This window comes from Macrobrachium rosenbergii, chromosome 4 (genome assembly GCF_040412425.1).
Source record: "Macrobrachium rosenbergii isolate ZJJX-2024 chromosome 4, ASM4041242v1, whole genome shotgun sequence".
Lineage (NCBI taxonomy): Eukaryota > Metazoa > Arthropoda > Malacostraca > Decapoda > Palaemonidae > Macrobrachium > Macrobrachium rosenbergii.
Genome location: NC_089744.1, coordinates 77640168 through 77658838, shown reverse-complemented (window position 1 = coordinate 77658838; position 18671 = coordinate 77640168). Strand labels below are relative to the sequence as shown.

The 18671-nt window shown below is 38.7% G+C and overlaps 1 protein-coding gene across 1 annotated transcript in view; it reads right to left on the bottom strand.

Moving 5' to 3' along the window:
• Positions 1-10: 10 nt before the first annotated feature.
• Snoo (Sno oncogene) overlaps positions 11-18671 on the bottom strand; it is a 196921-nt gene continuing 178260 nt past the window's right edge. The window contains exons 2-6 of the mRNA XM_067101075.1: positions 7780-8012; positions 7216-7450; positions 6874-7099; positions 4077-4297; positions 11-1741 (exon numbers count right to left, since the gene is read on the bottom strand). Coding sequence (XP_066957176.1) covers positions 1565-1741; positions 4077-4297; positions 6874-7099; positions 7216-7450; positions 7780-8012 — 1092 coding nt within the window. The 3' untranslated portion in view covers positions 11-1564. The remainder of the gene's footprint in view (positions 1742-4076; positions 4298-6873; positions 7100-7215; positions 7451-7779; positions 8013-18671) is intronic.

The following is an 18671-nucleotide window of genomic DNA, read 5'->3' as shown; positions in this document are numbered from 1 at the left end:
ACACAAGCAAGACAATTTTTAGTTTATTTTAGAGTGCCACCCATTGAGTATAACAAACAAATTTATGTTTCTGGAGTGTCACAACTGCGAGACTGACTGGGATGTGTTTTAAGTGTGCCGCAGTTAGCATACCTGGCTTGTTGGTGGTGATAGCACCAGGCAGTGAGAGTGAATAGCATGGTGAAGACATACGCAAGGCTCAAAGCCTAATGGGCATCTCATGCCACAGACATCACATGTCCAACGTAATCATCTTCCACGCTATTTAGTGGCGGACTCACCTCACGTTATGCTGCCCACCTGTCACTCACATGAACACCTTGCAGAGGATACATGATGGGTGGCTGACAGGCAGTGTACACTGGCAGCTACAACACAATGGTCCACGGCGGGTCCAACACAACCGCCATGATTACACGAGGGACAATTCTACCAAAAATAATAAAATCCTAGACCAAGCTTTGCTTGATGAGTCACCTAAATAACCTTATGTATTTATTACAAACAAATGACGGGTAAGTTAGGGGGCAAGATGAACTTGGCACGGACCGCCAGGTCAAGGTGGTGTGGTGAAGTATGAAGGAGCTTGGCACTCCTGTCCACACACACACGCACATACACACAGACGGTTGCACGTGTACTAGCATAGTAGAGAATTATAAATAACAGTGTAAGATTTAATCGTTACACAAGAATTAACTAGTTACATAGATGAACACAAATAAGCAACCAAAGTTGGCGCCAAGACACGAGACCCTCATTGGTATAACTATAAATCTCTCAAGTGGCAACAATTTTTTAAGGGCAGCCTGCCGAACTTTTGTGGGTCTCTGGTCATGGCGCTAAGCTGGTGCTCCACCAACATGAGATGCTTGAAAGCACATCTGACTTGATTCAGCACTGCACAGCTGATGCGGGTATGATCATCATTAGGTTGATGCAGGCGTGCATGGTTATAAAGGTGGCAGCAGGATTTGAGTGTACCAGGCCTTTCGGGGACCTATCCTGGAAACACACTACCACTACTCACAGGCGATTCACTTACTATAGTAAGCCATTTATATAATCTTTAAAATTTTTTATACTTAACCTTCCCAACAAAGCAGATTCGTTAACTTATGCATTTGTACTTGCTTTACCTGGGCCCTAGGATATAACGGTTTTTTCCCAGGGCCCCCAGAGCGTCCTAGTGCCAGGATGGTGCCACATAACCTCTGTACACCAAAAGGGGCTAAACACCTCACATGAGCACCATGTACGCTAGTGGCACCATCTGACACATGGCTGTGGCGTAGCACCAAGTAAGACCCGTGCAGTGAGTACGGGCTGAGATCATGGCGCGGCCTCCACCCCACCCAGTAGCCCATGGCACACAATTGGTGGAGGGATAGCCACCCGCAGCCACAGAGTTAGTGACTGCGGGTCCGCAGCAGCAGCCTAGGCCCAGGTGCACAGCAGCAGCATGAGCAGCAAGCAACCTGGGCGGCACATCAGCGCCACATTTGTACTGCAACCATCTCTGCGGTACTGGGGACAGCACGAGCCAGTGCTCAGCAGCAGCGGCCTAACACGTGTCGGTAACATCGATGGGCTCAGTCTTTATAGCAACATTGCTGTGCTCAGTTTTGAGAGGGGTTGTAAGAGTTATCACAGATAAAGGAGGGTGTGGACAAAGTTCACCTCTAGATGCTCGTATGTCGCCCTCCATCACACAAATTTTTTCTCGCAACTGTTCTTGATCCTGCAAAAAAAAAAAAAAAAATTTTTTTAAATGCTGTTAACAGAATCCCAACTTTCATAACAGTATTTATTTTTTATAAATCCACAACTTTCAAAACAGTATTTATTTATGATAAATCCATAAAGATTTAACTACAAATGTGTGAGGAAATGTTAAGATTCAACATTCATATGAAATTGCTCATAAATTACCAAAGAAATTTTTAAACCTTGCTTATTCAAAAGAGATTTCTGACACTTAACCAACTGTCAGAACTCAAAAGTATAGTCAGCTGAATGTATGTTCAGTTGTCAAATCAAACCTTCAAAATTTTCCATGGATTAACTAAAGCACAATTTATAATAAATGTAAAATAAGAGACTTGGTTAATGGAGTACAGTACTTCCCCTCACAATAAAACTTTATACAGCAATGGGATTAAAAAGAACACGGTCAATGTTGTGACTTAGATGATAATACTGGGAACATGGGAAACCAAAGGTATAGCGTTTCACCTATAGATGTACAACTAACTTAATCTTTTGTGCATCCTTTACAGTTCAGTTATTGTCAATCTTTTGTGAATCATTTACAGTTCAGTTATTGTCAAAATTTTAGAAGCCCTCTAAGTTTTAACCTGTATTTGAAAAAGAAAAAAGGTAATTTGTATTTTTCCTTGGTATGCAAACCACAGCCTTTGATATACAGAGAATCCTCCCTGCGCATGCAATGAACCAGCAGTGTGTACTAACTAAACAAGGGTGACATCCCCCTGGAGGGCAGATTGATGCTACTCAGCTGACTCCACCCCAGACAGCAGGGCAGTACGGTGCCTCCCTCTATCCCTGCTCAAAATGTGACTAACTGGAGTCATATCGGGTTAATTCTAAGAACCCAGTATCCTCTCCTTGGAGGCAAGAACTGTCAGTTGGTAACCTTGTATGGATTATGCAATCAAGGATTTTGGATAAAAGGCTCTACTTTGCCTTCCCCACTTTTTGTAGAGAGACATGAAGGCACACATTATGGATTAGTAGAACAGGCTCGTAGTGTCACTTGCCTGTACTCAATCGGGCTCAGCTTGTACATGGGTATGAATGTTCACTGGCTGAGTTGCGAGAGGGAGAAGAGTGCACACACCCCCTCTTCCCACAAGACACAGACACGCACTAATTGAAGTAATCAAATTAACCATGGGACACCCTGACAGTTCCCAATAATTCCACTGCTTTTAGAGTTGCCACCACAAGTCCTAACAAAATGGTGTCAAAGAAATTGTGGGCAACATGACTCAAGTAGAATGAGGTGGAGGTAGTCCGAAGTTCTGGAATGTGAGAAAGGGCCCAATGTCCCCATGGCTTGAGCTCGTGGATGGGTTGGAGGGCCCTCCGCACAATTGGGGGACTCAGCTCTGGAGATTACCTCCCACAGCCAGGAGATGGCGTCCTCCTTGCAATGTTCTATACTCAAAAAAGAAGCTTGCACTCTGATCTGAGGTTCTTCGTCCTTCTCTAGTAATATTTTAGGATGTGAACTGTACTGTTGCTTGTCCCTCTGTTCAGCCAAGGGCTCTAAAAACACTGGAAAGTAAGGCAAGCCAAGAATGGTTAATAAAAGCCAGAACTTCCTCAGTTGCTGTGAGATTTCAGTTGTTTTAACTCTTCCTTTGTCTGGTGAAGGTGTATTTGGCTTCAAAATCTGCAGATTCGACTTCTCAGTATAAGTGCTGGGAGGGGAGGAAAGGGAATGAATCTAAGAGGAGTCTGTAAGGACTCAGCAGGTCTCTGCTATATAAAGCATCCTTCTTGAGCTTCCTACTACTCATGCCATAATGTTCCTATTGTGGAGAAGGCCATTCAACACATTCAGGGCAAGGAGAATCACAAGAACATTTTTTCCCGGCAAGAAACACAGTGAATCAGGTTGACCTTGCTCTCCATGAGATAAAGAACCAATAAGTACCAAAGCAGAAAAAAATACATAATATATACTAGCACTTTCCGGCACAAAACTCCCAGTAACATACGTATGCACTGAGAATGTATTATTCACAAAAGCTCAGAAATAAACAACACAGAACAGACTTGTGACTTGTCTGTATTGCAGCCAAGAGAACAATGGGTAACATCCATTAGGTGAGATCTCCACCTGGGTACCACCCTTGGTTAGTCAGTACATAGTTGGTCAAGCGCATGTGCATGAAGGATAATCTACATACAAAAGGCACAACGTTTGCATCCCCACATGAACAATTATTTATTTATAAAATGTTCCCACTTAATACAAACTCTACTGTGACAGCAATACTCCTTCACTGAAATCTAAAATTATAATTGAATACTGACTATTTGCTTACCTTCTTGTCATGCGCTGCTGTCAAAGACTGATTTCGCATGGTAGTTACTGTTTGGCTGTGATCTCGTATCTGTATATCTTTACGCTGCTTCAGGGCTGCAATCTGACGATCTTGTGCAGCCAATTGTGAAACCAGGCCTGCTATTAATTTACCAACTTTATTAGCTGCTACTCGATCACTCCATCCTCGTAGAAGAGCCTCTGCTTCCTCAACTGTTTCGCCTGAAAATAATGGGGGTTCATTGAAACAGTTCCAAAATACACTTGAATACATGTAACAATTTCTGGCTAAAAGTCATGCCTTATCTGTTAACTACAGACTAAACCTTTACAGAATTCAACTTCCCTACAAGTAATCTTGAACGTAAAGTCCAATTTTCAAGGCCAGACGCAAAAGCTACAATGAACTTATATTTTGTCTGACTGCAATCAAGAATGCTGTTGATATCAACAAACTGCATGAAAATCACAACCTTAAGTTTTTCAATTCAGGTAGGATTTGAAGTTACAGATTCATAAAAAGTAATGACAAACTCATTTTAAATATGATATTAACTATAACTGCAGCAGTAAGTTACCTAGCATCCTACTGACTGTGTAAACAAGGGTCAAGTATTGAACTATCCAATTTGCAAAACCCCGAATAATACCAGGCAGACATTTTTCCTGTTCAAGATTTCATTATGGGCTGCCCTATTCCACCGAAATATTACCCACTGCCTAAATGTGCATGACTTGTTCGTTTTTTTTTTTTTTTCTTTTTACCTTCCTTCCAATTAGTAAATGGCATTCAGTAACATTTGCAGTTATAAACTTGCTAAATACTACTATACAGGTTCTCTTTATAATTATCTTTGATCGGAGTTTCATAAAAGGGATTTTGTCCAAACCTGGTTTCTGAGAAAACTTTTTCATACCAGCTTTTTTTTTTTTTTTTTTTTTTGGCAACTTTTGATTAATTATGACAATTTGTCTAAGCTGGTGAGCCATAGTTTTAAAATGTTTCCAAGAATTTATATGAAAAGTTGGACAAGCTCATGTATGAAACTCAACCTTGGATAGACAACAGTTATGTTAAATAACTTGTAATTGCCAATCCTTCCAGTTAACCTGTGAGAACTGATAATATATTTAATAATCTTATCTAATTAACCTTTCCAAAACTGACTTTATTTAGTATATCTGTTCACTTAGAGTCCTGCCCTAAAATACTAAAAGAATAACTCCTAAAGAAAAATTGCTTAAATAAAATTTCACTAAATGTAACATAACACTGTACAGTATTTGACTTTCATGTTAACCTCTCACTGTGAAATAATCTTTTCTGATTTTACACCTTGACTTTGGGGTCTAGTGAAACTACGGTACAAAATATATTATAACTTGACACCTATCACTTGTAAGCCCGCCTGTGCATAACGAACCTTCTCAGACTTCATCGCAATTTAACATGTTTAACCTGACAATACATCCTTAGTGTATACTTTTTATACTCGGATCATTCAGTGATCTGATTAACCCTACCTATGACTACCACAAGAAAAATATACTTTTCACAAAAAATGATAAACCATTGAAAATTTTAAATGTCTCTAAGAAGCAACTCTGAAGCAGAACAAAGTATCTGAAGACTTAATTTAAGTATGTTTTCTAAGAATGGATGAATTACAGCATAAATTCTTACAAATAAGCATATTGTGAAAGGAACTGAAAAGTCCTGTCAAAAAAATTAAAGTTTCTGAAATGAAGCTTACACTGCAGCTTATAATATTCAGTAAACATCCGCCTGCAATATGTCACTCATAATACTCAAGGTTCTCTCCACAATCTATAGCTTTTCACAGTCATTTCCAAAACACTGAATCATGAAGAAATAACCTAACATTATCACTTACAAACTACTGTACAACTAATTGCGAATGATGTGCATTGTACTGTTCTCATTGTAGTATACAGTACATTTATATATTTATGAGTATGCATGTTGACTATTTCGAATTACACACATCAAAGGCAAATTTACCTACAGAAAAATCAGGGAACATCAACCAGCAATTATCAACTATTTTTTAACCCAGATTTGGGATGTCCTTCCATACCCCTTTAAACAAACAGTAGGGACTATAAACTTTTGTACATAGGCACCTCAACAGCAATATTTTCATGATGTATGTATGTTCTGTATATACTAAGAAACATGAGTTCTTCCTCCCAACCTGAACATGTGGAATATGAAAAGTGCTTTATACCCTAAGATGCTGCTATTCAGGGGTTTAGCCATAGAAAAAAGATATTTTAACCTGACCACCAAGCTACAAATTTTGAATCAAAGGCAGGCTCAAAGAACTTGTTTTTAAGTTGCAATTTATCACAGCATTTATTAAATTCTATGTGATAAATTGCAACTTCAAAATAATTTACGACTGGTTTGCCTGAAAATATTGTAGATTTTAACAAAAAATTTGAGATTTGGGTTCACTGCTAGAGATAGAACTTTACCGTTTATAAAAATATGTTATGCTGCTTGATTTACAGAGAGGAATTGGGTCATGAAGGATGGACAAGTACCCTTGTGTTGAACCAAATAGCCAATTCCCAGATGGGATTATTCCGCTCATACAAACTGTTGCCTGTTGTGGGTTTAACCTGCCTTTAACAATTCACAAATACTGGACCTTATTCTATATGTTTGCAAGAATGTTTAAAATCTGATCTAGTCATCAGTGTATTGAACTAATACATCAGAAGTCACGTAAGGGCAACTTAATGAAAGACACTACTTGAGATGAATCACTTACTACGATTGCCAAGTGATGCAACTGAATCTGTGTCAGAATCTGTAGTTGATAATTCTAATTCTGGGTGATGACCACTTGTATCCGGACTGCAAACTTTTCTGGCCTGCTGGTGGTAGTGTTGATTTGTAGATCTATCTCCTGGTGAGGAGATGGGTGATGACAGGGTTACTCCAGGCAATGCAGGAGAATTTTCTTGCTTGATGCACTCTGCTTCATTTCTCTCAAGCTGAAATAAAACAAGAGTTAATCCTGAACATTTACCAGTCAATATTAATACAGCACTGTATGGTTACCTAGTTACAAACAATATCACAGTTATACAAATACAAACTATCAACTTACAGACAAAAGTGCAATCTTTTCATTATGCACATCGTGAATAAGTCTACTCGACGAGATATCTTTGTTACAGAGACTCTCTCGAGCTGCCTTATCTCTCATTTTTGGGGGTGCCAGAGCAACATTGGGCTGGAAATGGCGTTCAAACTTCTGAGAGTCTGAAAGAGGCACCACTCGCCCAGGATCAGCAAGCACTGGTGGACCTTGGCTAAGGTATGCTGGGAGTTGTGCTGGTACGCTGAAAATAAATAAAAGCAAAATTAAATAAAAGCCCATCTTTTAACATTTTTCATTCCACTTCTGGATTTATGGTAATCCTAACATATAAATCTATGTATGTATTGAATATTCTTTGACCCACCACATGAACTTTAGCAAAACTTTCCAATTTAAATAAATTACCAGTATATAAATCCAATGATCATTAGACGCAATGTAGTGACCATAAATACATATAGAAGAAAGTATTAAACCTAAAAATGAATTACACAGCATTTTATTTAGTTCCTCTCAAGCAAACTCCCATCGCCAATTTTTACTGTACTACGATGAAGGGACTCAACTCACCTGTCCCTAACAAATGCTGGTGGAGGAGGCGGTAATGGCTTGCCATCCCTGGTAAGGAGTGGTGCATTAGGCCAAGAATGCGATACAAGTCCATAGGACCGCCACATGTATGACATCATCACGGAATCATAGACAGCCAAAGGATGAGGCTGTGGTGGTGGAACGCTTGATATTGGACAAACATCCTCTGCTCGGACCTTCTTCGGTAAATCCTCCTTCACTTCCACACCATCCTTCAAAGAAAAAAAAAGGGGGGTTATCTTCTGAACAATAATACTGTATTAAATTGATTGTCCTGTTTCCTGAGTCTGAAATTAAATAAAAACAAATGAAACGAACTTTAGTACATACAAGTAAAAAGAACTACTGTAATGCAAATGAAATTTACTATATGGAAAGAGAATCTACAAAAAAAAAAAAAAAAAAATACACAAAAACATGTTGGGATTTTCAAAACAACTATAAGCTCCACTTAAAATTTTGTATGGTAATCTGAAAGCTCTTTTGTCATAAAAAAAAAAAAATTAAAAGTCCTCTTGCACAGCACAGGAATAGGTTGTAGAGAACACACAAAATATGAAAAACATCAATTTCACCAATGGAAAAATTAAGAAATATCCCCATCAGCCACAGCAGATCCAGGCAACTGCCTACCAGGGCTTTCTCTTGGGCAAAAAACATACAAATAACAATAATGGCAAAAAATCTGGCAGAAAAGGCCAAATTAAAGGTTTCAATTCTGAGTGTATGGGGGTAATAAAACTGTCACTGCAGATCAGGATATAAAATCCTTCTAAGTTTTAAAAGTTCTTGCTGTAATTTACAGCATTTACAGACCTTCAGGAATAAAAGGACACAAAGCTGATACAAATCATCTGATCAATTTCTTCCACTGACAAGGGTGAGAACGTAACTGATTACTTATGGAATCATGCTGATGTTTTGAGCCTTTTTTTCTTCCTCCACATGGAAAATAAACGTGTTTGCGCACTCATATAGGCATAAAAATAGGAGATGTAGCTAAGACTGAGTCACATCTAGAAGGATGGAGTCTAAGATGCTTTTCGAATACGAAAGGAATAGCGATCAATACTGTATATGAAATGTGTGTTCTGTAATGTAATATAATTTAATTCAACAGATTAATAAACTACCAGTCCTAAAAATCCTAGTATCTATTTACAGACTGACACTGGGGAAGCACATGTGTGTGTTCTGCCTTCAAGTTTGAATGTGAATGACTTTTTTTTCTCTGGAGCCACTCCCTCATGGCAAATATTAAATGCATTTACAGTACATATACTGCATGCACTGTATATGGGTGCCAAAGCTCTCATGGCTAAGTACTTGGCCTGCGGTTTGCTCCCAACTACAGCCGGCCAGTTGACTCAGTTGCCAATGTTTGCCACCATCAGCTATAGTTAAGAAAAGGTCTTGGGGTTAGCAACAACTGGAAGGCTCAATGCCTTCTGGCACCATCCCCTTCTAACAGGAGAAAAGGTTTATGGTAAAGCACAGAACAGTTATTGGTCCACTGTAAAATGGTACACATGTTAAAAGGTGACTCCAAGAATATGTATGGGCATAACAGTAAGAACCATAAGTGATTGAGGGAAATACCGAGATACGTTAAGCGGCTAAATAGTCAGTAGGCCTATAAGTGAAAGGGTGAATCTGTGTTTTGGGACAGACTGGTCACGTGGAAAGAATGAGAGGTTAACGAAGTGAGTATAATTTGGAGGAGGTAGGACAGAGGAGGAAAGGAAGGTATAGAAGGAAAGGATATACGGAGGAAAGAGGAACTGAAATATCCTCAATACGCTGAAGTGTGTATAAAAGTAGTTTAACTGCAGACAATCTGTTGGAGGACACGGATTGCTTAAAAAAAAATTATGTAATGGATGGGTTAAAAAATAAAATTAGCTCAAACACCCAATAGCTACAAAAAAGTTTTGGGAAGGCCATTCATATTGAATGGGGTCATTGACACAGCATTCACGGTTAATTTTCAAACTTGCCAGTTTGAAAAACTTCCCACATGCCGCTCAATATCAAGTAGTCATTACGTTTTCAAACGTGGTTGGCCCAAACGCCGGAGTACTGCGGCCGTAGTAGCATTACCTAATAAGACACCCCAAAGGCAAACACAAGTAAAACTCTTGCGAACTTTACCCCCTATGCACCAGGTAGCGGAGACATTAGCGTGGTCTCGGGATGGAGGGGGAATGGCGGAAGGAGGGAGGGGAGGGTGGGGTTGCTGTCTTGGTAGTAGTGGCGGGTAAATGCGTAGTAACCCACACAGCCGAGGAATTCGAATCGCTTCACCCACTCACGCCCACATACAATGACCAATCAGAAGCGGGCGTATTTGCATTCTACACGCATGATAACCCTGTGCATATATCGCCATGCTTTGTATTTTAGAGTGAACACGCCGACGAGCTCGTATAAAAGGGGCCAGGGATGATTATGAGACTAGATTGGTAGTGGTGGTGGTGGCAGTACTTGTAGTAATAGTAATAGTGGCCTAGCAGTCCCTAGACAAGACCCCAACCCCAAACGCAAAAAGCCGGTTTGGATGGCTCTGTCTCTCTCTCCACGTGGTGTCCCAAGCCTTTTGCACAGCCTGTTTCGGACACGCGCACACGCACACACACACAAGCCGCGGCTATACAACCTCAAAGCAGGCGTTGCCCTAACGTGGAAATCGATCGTGGCACTCAAAATGTTTTTCTGGTTTTCATTTTTTACACTCTTTAAAAACAATGATGTATTTTTTTAATCGTCAGAGATTGATAAAGAAATCTTGTAATCACAAGGGTAATAAGAAAAGGCATTTTAAGAAGCACGCGTAGAACGTCACTGGAAAAACATAACGCCCTAAAATAAATTCCATTTCCGAACATAAAAATCGCTGATAACGCAAATGCGTCTGGAAAACCGTATCGACGACAACACCGCCTCTCTCTGTCTCCCTCTCTCTAAGTTCACCGGGTACAACCCACATTGCATGCGAACGTCTTTCAACCGGAGAAGGAAAGGGGTGGAATGGGGGGAAAAGGGAGGGTAAAGGGGGGGAGGAAGAAAACGGATAGGGGTCAGAACTGGAAGAGACTCGTGGAGGTTACCGAGAGAGAGAGAGAGACTGCTAATTCCTATTACTAACCCCACTTCTCTCCCTCTTCCTCTTCATTATTCCCTCGGTCTCCTGTGCTTCTGCATATCGCATTCTTTGCATTAATGCACAATACCATTATCGACCGCCCAAACTCTCAGGCCCGGGAAACATGAATGTCACGCGTCTATACCCATTAGACTACGCATTGCTGCAAACTGAATTGCCATTGCTATAAGAATAGTAATACTTCAGTTGAACACTTTTCCTGAGTGAGTTTGAAGCTGGACCGCTAAATTTAACCGGGTTGTATTATTAGTGGCGATGAAGTATTCAGATATAGACGACAATTTTAATATTCATATAATTTTGTAAATTTTTGGTGATGTTCTCTGCAATTAAAATACGTTTGCTTGACGATTAGTCGAACAAATTTGCTAAGATATGTTGTCTCAACGCTCCTATATTCTACCGCTCCAATCCAACCACCTTTTCGATCATTTTTCCCAAATCTTCTGCATAATCGGATGAAGGTTTGCTGCAACTAACCCTTATTAATTGGCAAGTCTTATTAATTAATAATTAACCTTTACAATTAATAATAATTACGATGAATAAATTGTACAGCACAAACCAACCAGGTTGTTAAAAGTTAATTTTCAATGGAAAACCAAGTCATTTTGATTACGGTTCCATTAAAGAAATCTAAACTTCAGATGCTAGCACAAGGACAATATCCCTGAGTAACTGCGATTATATTCCAATCTAACGGCTCGAAGATGCTTAACGTAAATTGTTCAATTATCCAGTGAGACTGAGAAAACTTCGGGGTTCCTCTCTTTTTTAGAAACAAACTTCAGTAAAATAAACTCATTAAACTCTTTTTAAATGCAATATGTTACCGATGTATCGAGATACTAAAACAGTTAAGTCGTTTAGGAACGCTTGAGACAATAGTCAATGCTATGGTTTAGAAATACTTCATTTATATTAACAAAAAAGAACATGGTGCTCTTAGTGGCTATATAGGGAGCACAGACTAGGCCCTTCCACAAATTTTGTAAATAATCCAAGCATCTTCCTAAACAGGAACAAGCTGATGTAACACTAACAAGTTATCTCGTTTGCGCACAAGAATACGCCTGTTCCTAAGTGGAACGCAGCTTCCCTAACTTCCAGCATCTGTACGTAAAGACTTACTGTAAAACAAGTTCGTCAAGAGGAGGTTTGACTGTCCGACCTTCATGACGTCATAGCTCAATGCGTCATAGGCCTATTGATTTTCCGAGGGGCGGTTACCCTGCCAGTCAGCTATTCCCCCCTCCGACTCACCACCACAGTACCGCCGCCCTTACAACCTCTGTCTCCGCCCTCCGCCCCCACCCCCCCCCCCGACGCCCATCCCTTGAAGAGACATCAGCCCACCCACCAGCACCCAACCATCCACCCACCCTCGCTTCTTATTCAACCCGCCCACCTATGTCTGTCTCGCCGGGGCCCATTTCCGGATTTAGCTACAGCTAAATCTAGCAGACGGTGAGAAAATGGGAGGGTAAGCGCAGCTCACTTGTATAAGAGTTGGCGGAAGGGTGGTGGACTACTTGGAAAACCACGCTGACTTGCGCTTCGTTGTTTACAAAAAATTTTACCTTAGAGATTTTAAGAAATGGTCCAATTTTTCCACTATTTGATAATCCTGGTTTCTGCAATGTGCATAATTTATGGAGCAATCTGGGAGACTAAAACGGTTCCTAACTAAAACCACCTCAGTCACGACCCTCAAAATAGGGATCTGTTTTGCTAAGAGCACGCGGCAGCATACAGACTAACGGAAAGCATTCCTTAACATAACAAGCTTCTACTTAATTCTGATAAGTATATATCACACTGAAGATTATCATCATCAACAAGTTCACATGACAGTACCAAAATTGATGAGGGACATGTCAGACGATGTCTCAAGATTCAATAGTGAAAAACTTTTTTTTTCGTATAAGACACATTCGGGGATTTGTGTTAATTTACGTTTGACATCCCTTTTCTTCTCGTGGGACTATGTACGTACGAGTCATCCGACTGGATTGGTTTTTTGTCCCATGCTTCTTCAATGGAACTCTTCTATCTTGTATCTTCCACATTAATCCGAAGACGCAAGGTTTGTCACAGAAGGGAGAAGTTTATTCGCTACCTCTAACATTGGCCTATAATATATTTAAGGCTATCCTGTTCATGCTAGTCTCTTCATCAGTGTAATATCATTAACACCGTTTGGAAGACCTCAATCGCAAACTTAAAATAAGACCGAAGAATGTTTACCCAACATATTAAAAGGGGAAAAAACTGAACACAGCTGCGAACAAAGCAAATAGCCAGCCGCCGCTGTCACCAGGTATCAGAGTCGACCGGTACCTCAGCCACCAACCGACAACACCGCCCCACCACTGGAGGCGACAGCATTATTGCACCGCCTCCCCTTCCATAATACTCATTCCCCGACAGATTTATGTCAGATTCTGCAATTCCGTTCGGACGGCAATGGACTGGAATTGAGCCCAGAACGGGGGAACAAGTTCTGCTGCCGGTGATGTCGTCTCCCTACGAATTGGCGTGAGATTGGCTGACGCCTGATGAGAAGAGAGAAGACCTATTCCAAACTCAGATTCCAAATCATCAGTCAGCGTACGGTGTCTATAGTCTGGTCTTCCACAGAGAGAGAGAGAGAGAGAGAGAGAGAGAGAGAGAGAGAGAGAGACTATAGGTGTCACGTCTACACATCGAAAGACAGCGCTTGAATTTGTGTGGATTTACCTTTTAAAAAATCCGATAATAGCAAGAAAGATGAAATGATCTGCTCCGCGTTAGCTGTAGCAGCCGCGCAAGATAGCGTTTAGATTATCGCCGCAACAAATTATTAACTCCGAAGAATGGTGGGAGGAAATGGTGCTGCGTATCGTGATGATTATGCGTTTTGTCTGTCATACGAAGGAAAATGCCACCAGCCACAGCAACCAGGCTTCCAACCAGCCATGGCTCCTTTCGGCCGGGACATTGAGGGGCTATTTTCTTGTCGCTAAGGCTACACTGTTTCTTCTTATCGCACTACAATAAAAATTATAATATATATATATATATATATATATATATATATATATATATATATATTATATATATATTATATATATATATATATATATATATATATTATATATATATATATATATATATTATATATATATATATATATATATATATATATATATATATATATTATATATATATATATATATATATATATTATATATATATATATATATATATATATTATATATATATATATATATATATATATATATATATATATATATATATATATATATATATATATATATATATATATATATATATATATATATATATATATTAAACTTATAATCAACACACAACCATGTGTGGAACACATACAAACTTCGGACTCACATCGGGGATCTAACCCAGGTGTTAACTTTTCACTCGGATAATTCATTTATTGTATTCTCAATAACGAGGGCAACACTTCATGTAGTGTAACGTAGATAACGAGGTTTAACTGACAATTCACAATATATACAGTATATTACACAAAAATTTACTTAAAGCAAAAGAAGGTACGAATATTTATAAAAAAATAATTACGAATTGACCATTAATAATACACAAGAGAATGATAAGCCACAGAATAAATGAACTTACAGAACTTTGCCGAAGCTAGTTTGGAAGTAACACCTCCAAGGATCGTATAGAGGAAAACAAGAAGTAATTCATCAGCCAAGTACAGTTGAATGGCAACCAATAGATGACGCTAACAACGTATTACCATAAGGAAAGGGTTATTACAACACACACACACACATATATTTGCGTGTATATATATATACAGTATATATATGCATTATGTATGGGGGGAGAGAGAGAGAGAGAGCCACAACTTATTGTAAGTTTCTTTTTAACTTCATTGTGGACCAACAGGCTCGCATTCTACCCAATGACCCTTCGTTGTGACTTTCTAAATAGGCATCTTAAAAGCCAATCCACCATCATTGGTGCAATTGTCGTTATATTGGCTGTGATTATCATATAACGAACATACGATTAGTTGGCTCACTGCCCTCACGCAGACATATACAGACTTGTGTATCAAAAGCGTAATAGTACCAGCCATGTATTTATTTAATATATTAAAAAACATCACCAAAGATGTACAGAAACAGTACTGAGTAGAAACAGAAAAAGTTAATTCACAAAATGCTTTCAGTACAAGTAATCTCTACTAAAGACCAAATCTTCAAAAGAAAGATGTGTAGGATTTTTTGGGGAAATGTGGTAAGCTAAACCTAAGTTTATTTTTGGGCGAAATTTACGTTTATAGTAAATTTCACGGGTCATATAGCAAAATACGAATATGTTACGGCTCCTCTCTAAAATGGTCAAGCAGAATAAAATTACAAACTTTAGCTGAGTGCACAAAACAGAGTAAGTCATAGCAGACATAATATGACTATTGAAAACAGCAGGTAAAACAGAAGAATTGCAGACGAAAAGTTATCAAATTACCCAGTTACCAGATTTGTAAATCTCTCTCTCTCTCTCTCTCTCTCTCTCTCTCTCTCTCTCTCTCTCTCTCTCTCTCTCTCTCTCGGCTCTTCCCTCACGCTTACCCAGTTCTGAAACTCTTTCCTAGACTCCTGTGTGTTGTAAGAGCAACAAGAAAGTGCGGATGTAGTGTAAAGCTGGCCTGATAGAAGTATTTCATGGTACGAGACAAGAACTTCGTGAATGCGAAGGCAAAGAGATTCTGAGTTCATCGGTGGAGGCTTAATTGTATCAAAATTCTCCGAGGATGCCATCGCCACTTGGGTCTCTGACACCAGATTTACGAAAGTCTTTACTTTGCTTTACTTCGACCAGAATGCTGCATGCGAATAGAAGTCTTCACTTATATATATATATATATATATATATATATATATATATATATATATATATATATATATATACTCATGTGTGTATATATATATATATATATATATATATATATATATATATATATATATATATATATATATATATATTATATATATATATATATAGAGAGAGAGAGAGAGAGAGAGAATTTCCACTTTCCAATAGCCTTAACTGCTGTTATTTTGTATCAAGAGATCACGACAGATCACGAGTAGACAAAAAAAAAAAAAAAGTAATGGGACTTGTCTTATTGATGCCTGTAACCTTGACCTTGAACTCTGTGGAGTTCATATCCCTTGGTTCTTCGAATAAGGTGCATCGGATTAAAAAATAAATAAATAAAACATGTTAGTGGGATGTTTCTTTTTTTTTCTTTCTTTACGGCATTGCGTGTCCTTTAGCAAGATGCATGAAAAATGTTGCAAAGACAATAACGTACTTAGAACCATCACCAAGATATATTTCCAAAGAGGAATGTGCAGCTTTCACTGTAATACAAAAAACCCTTACGAGTTTGTCATGACACTTATCACGAAGAACCTTTCAGAAAACGCGCCTAAATTGCTTTTGCTCAAGCGGGGATCGATCATGTGACACTCAATGTAAGGCAAGGTCTGTCAGTAATGGCATCTTTCTCATGCATTCGATTTGGTTGTTGACTTTTGTCCCAATCATTGAACGAGGTGAATGACATGTCCTGCGCATTCAAAGGAAGGATTTTTCAGGGAAAGGCGGGTTTGGGCCAGGGTAAAATCCACAATTTGCCTGTTGTATGAAATCAGGTCCACAAGAAATTTAAACTAGTGGGTGAGAATCCATTATCAGTAAGGATATATTATTATTATTATTATTATTATTATTATTATTATTATCATTATTGGAAGGAAGTAGGCCCTCCCTTAAGCATGTCATGTTATAAAGCAGCCATCCTTTTTAACAACACATAGTATTATTATTATTATTATTATTATTAATTAATTTATATATTCATACTGTCTCTATTGTATCCTCTCTAGTGTAATTGTTGTATGACCTTGAAGACCAGCAATAAACGATACAACTATCCTTAATAATATTAATTCTTGAGTTCTCTGATGCCTGACCAACCAAGCCAGACCTTTTCGTTAACAGATCCCCCATGGGGAGCTTTAATAGGACCCTCAATCCTAATCCAGAAGGAAGAATTTCATTTCGAATCGACAGGATTCTTCAAGTTCCTCAACTATTCACCGGATCAACTTTTACGACAATTTTACAACAATTTTTTTTCCCCGATCATAATGGCAATGCCTGGGATGCTGATATCTTGGGGAGAAGTTTGGGTGTATTTAAGAAAAAAAAAAATAAAGGAACCCGTCTTGGTTTAAATTTGCCAACTCAGGGGACGAATGCTAGGAACTCGAAGAATTCCACCTGGGTCACCTCTTGACGATTATGCAAACGGCCATTCTCTCTAAGTTGGGAATGGAATAATAATAATAATAATAATAATAATAATAATAATAATAATAATTGTTATCATTTTGGGGGGTTTACAATTGAATACTTCAGTTATCGTCTCTCTCTCTCTCTCTCTCTCTCTCTCTCTCTCTCTCTCTCTCTCTCTCTCTCTCTAGAGAGAATGACAGGCTAATCGTCTCTTTTAAAGGGTAAAACAACACAAATCAAGGAAAACTGGAGGAGAGAAAGAATTCAAGAACTTCCAAAATATTTTATAATAGAACGGAGATGTACAAAATAATTTTGCAACAGATACAAATGGAGAGAGAGAGAGAGAGAGAGAGAGAGAGAGAGAGAGAGAGAGAGAGAGAGAGAGAGAGAGAGAGAGAGAGAGAAGCCTAGTTAATTACTGAATATTCGACCCCCTTTCAGCAAATCAGATCAGTGGTTTAAGAATTACATGAAACCAAACCAAATCTCTAACTCACGGGGAGGCTTACACTTTTCCAAAATCTAAAGGCACACAGTAATCTAAATGATGATAAGAAGCACTACCGAAGAAGAAATACATTGCAGACTGAAAATACCTCCAGACAAACAATCCAAAGTTAAAGGAAAAGAAAGAAATTGAGGAAAAAATTGGAAAAGACTTCGAAAAATTCGACATGACGGGAGTACCAAGGGGTAGTTGATTGGTCTGGAGATTTTTTTTTTGGGGAGGGAGTAACCCTGGTTTCCAGATGAGGTAGTGTGTGTGTGTGTGTGTGTGTCGTCTGGCTGATCCTGATTCGCTCTCTCTCCCCTTATTCCTTCCTGGAAGGCATAAAGACGCGACTAGTATTTCTCTGCTCCAAATGACATCTACTTTAGCCTTTATAGGATCTTCAAGAAACTTTATGGGTCGCACATTCAAAGAAATCCGTTTGCACCCCCCAACCCCCTTCTCTCTCTCTCTCTCTCTCTCTCTCTCTCTCTCTCTCTCTCTCTCTCTCTTACAGATTTTCATTTTGAAGAAGAGGCCTTAAAATAAAGCATTAAGTTCTTGTTAATGTAAACACACAAAAGGTTTCTACAGACACTTTTATATTTCCAAACTTCATATAAGATTCGGAATTCGAGTCAAGAAGACTGACATTACAATCAATAACCTCTTATAACCAAGAAGTATTTAGGCTACTTTATGCAAAGTTCGTATAAAAAGTTTTATAATTAAACTGTAAAAGCAGAATGTTACACACATTAGCTGGAAGCCAACGAGTCTGAAGTGACAAGAATTATAATTCAGCTATGACGTGCTGTAAGGAGAATCACAATGAAGAAAACTGTGCATAAAATG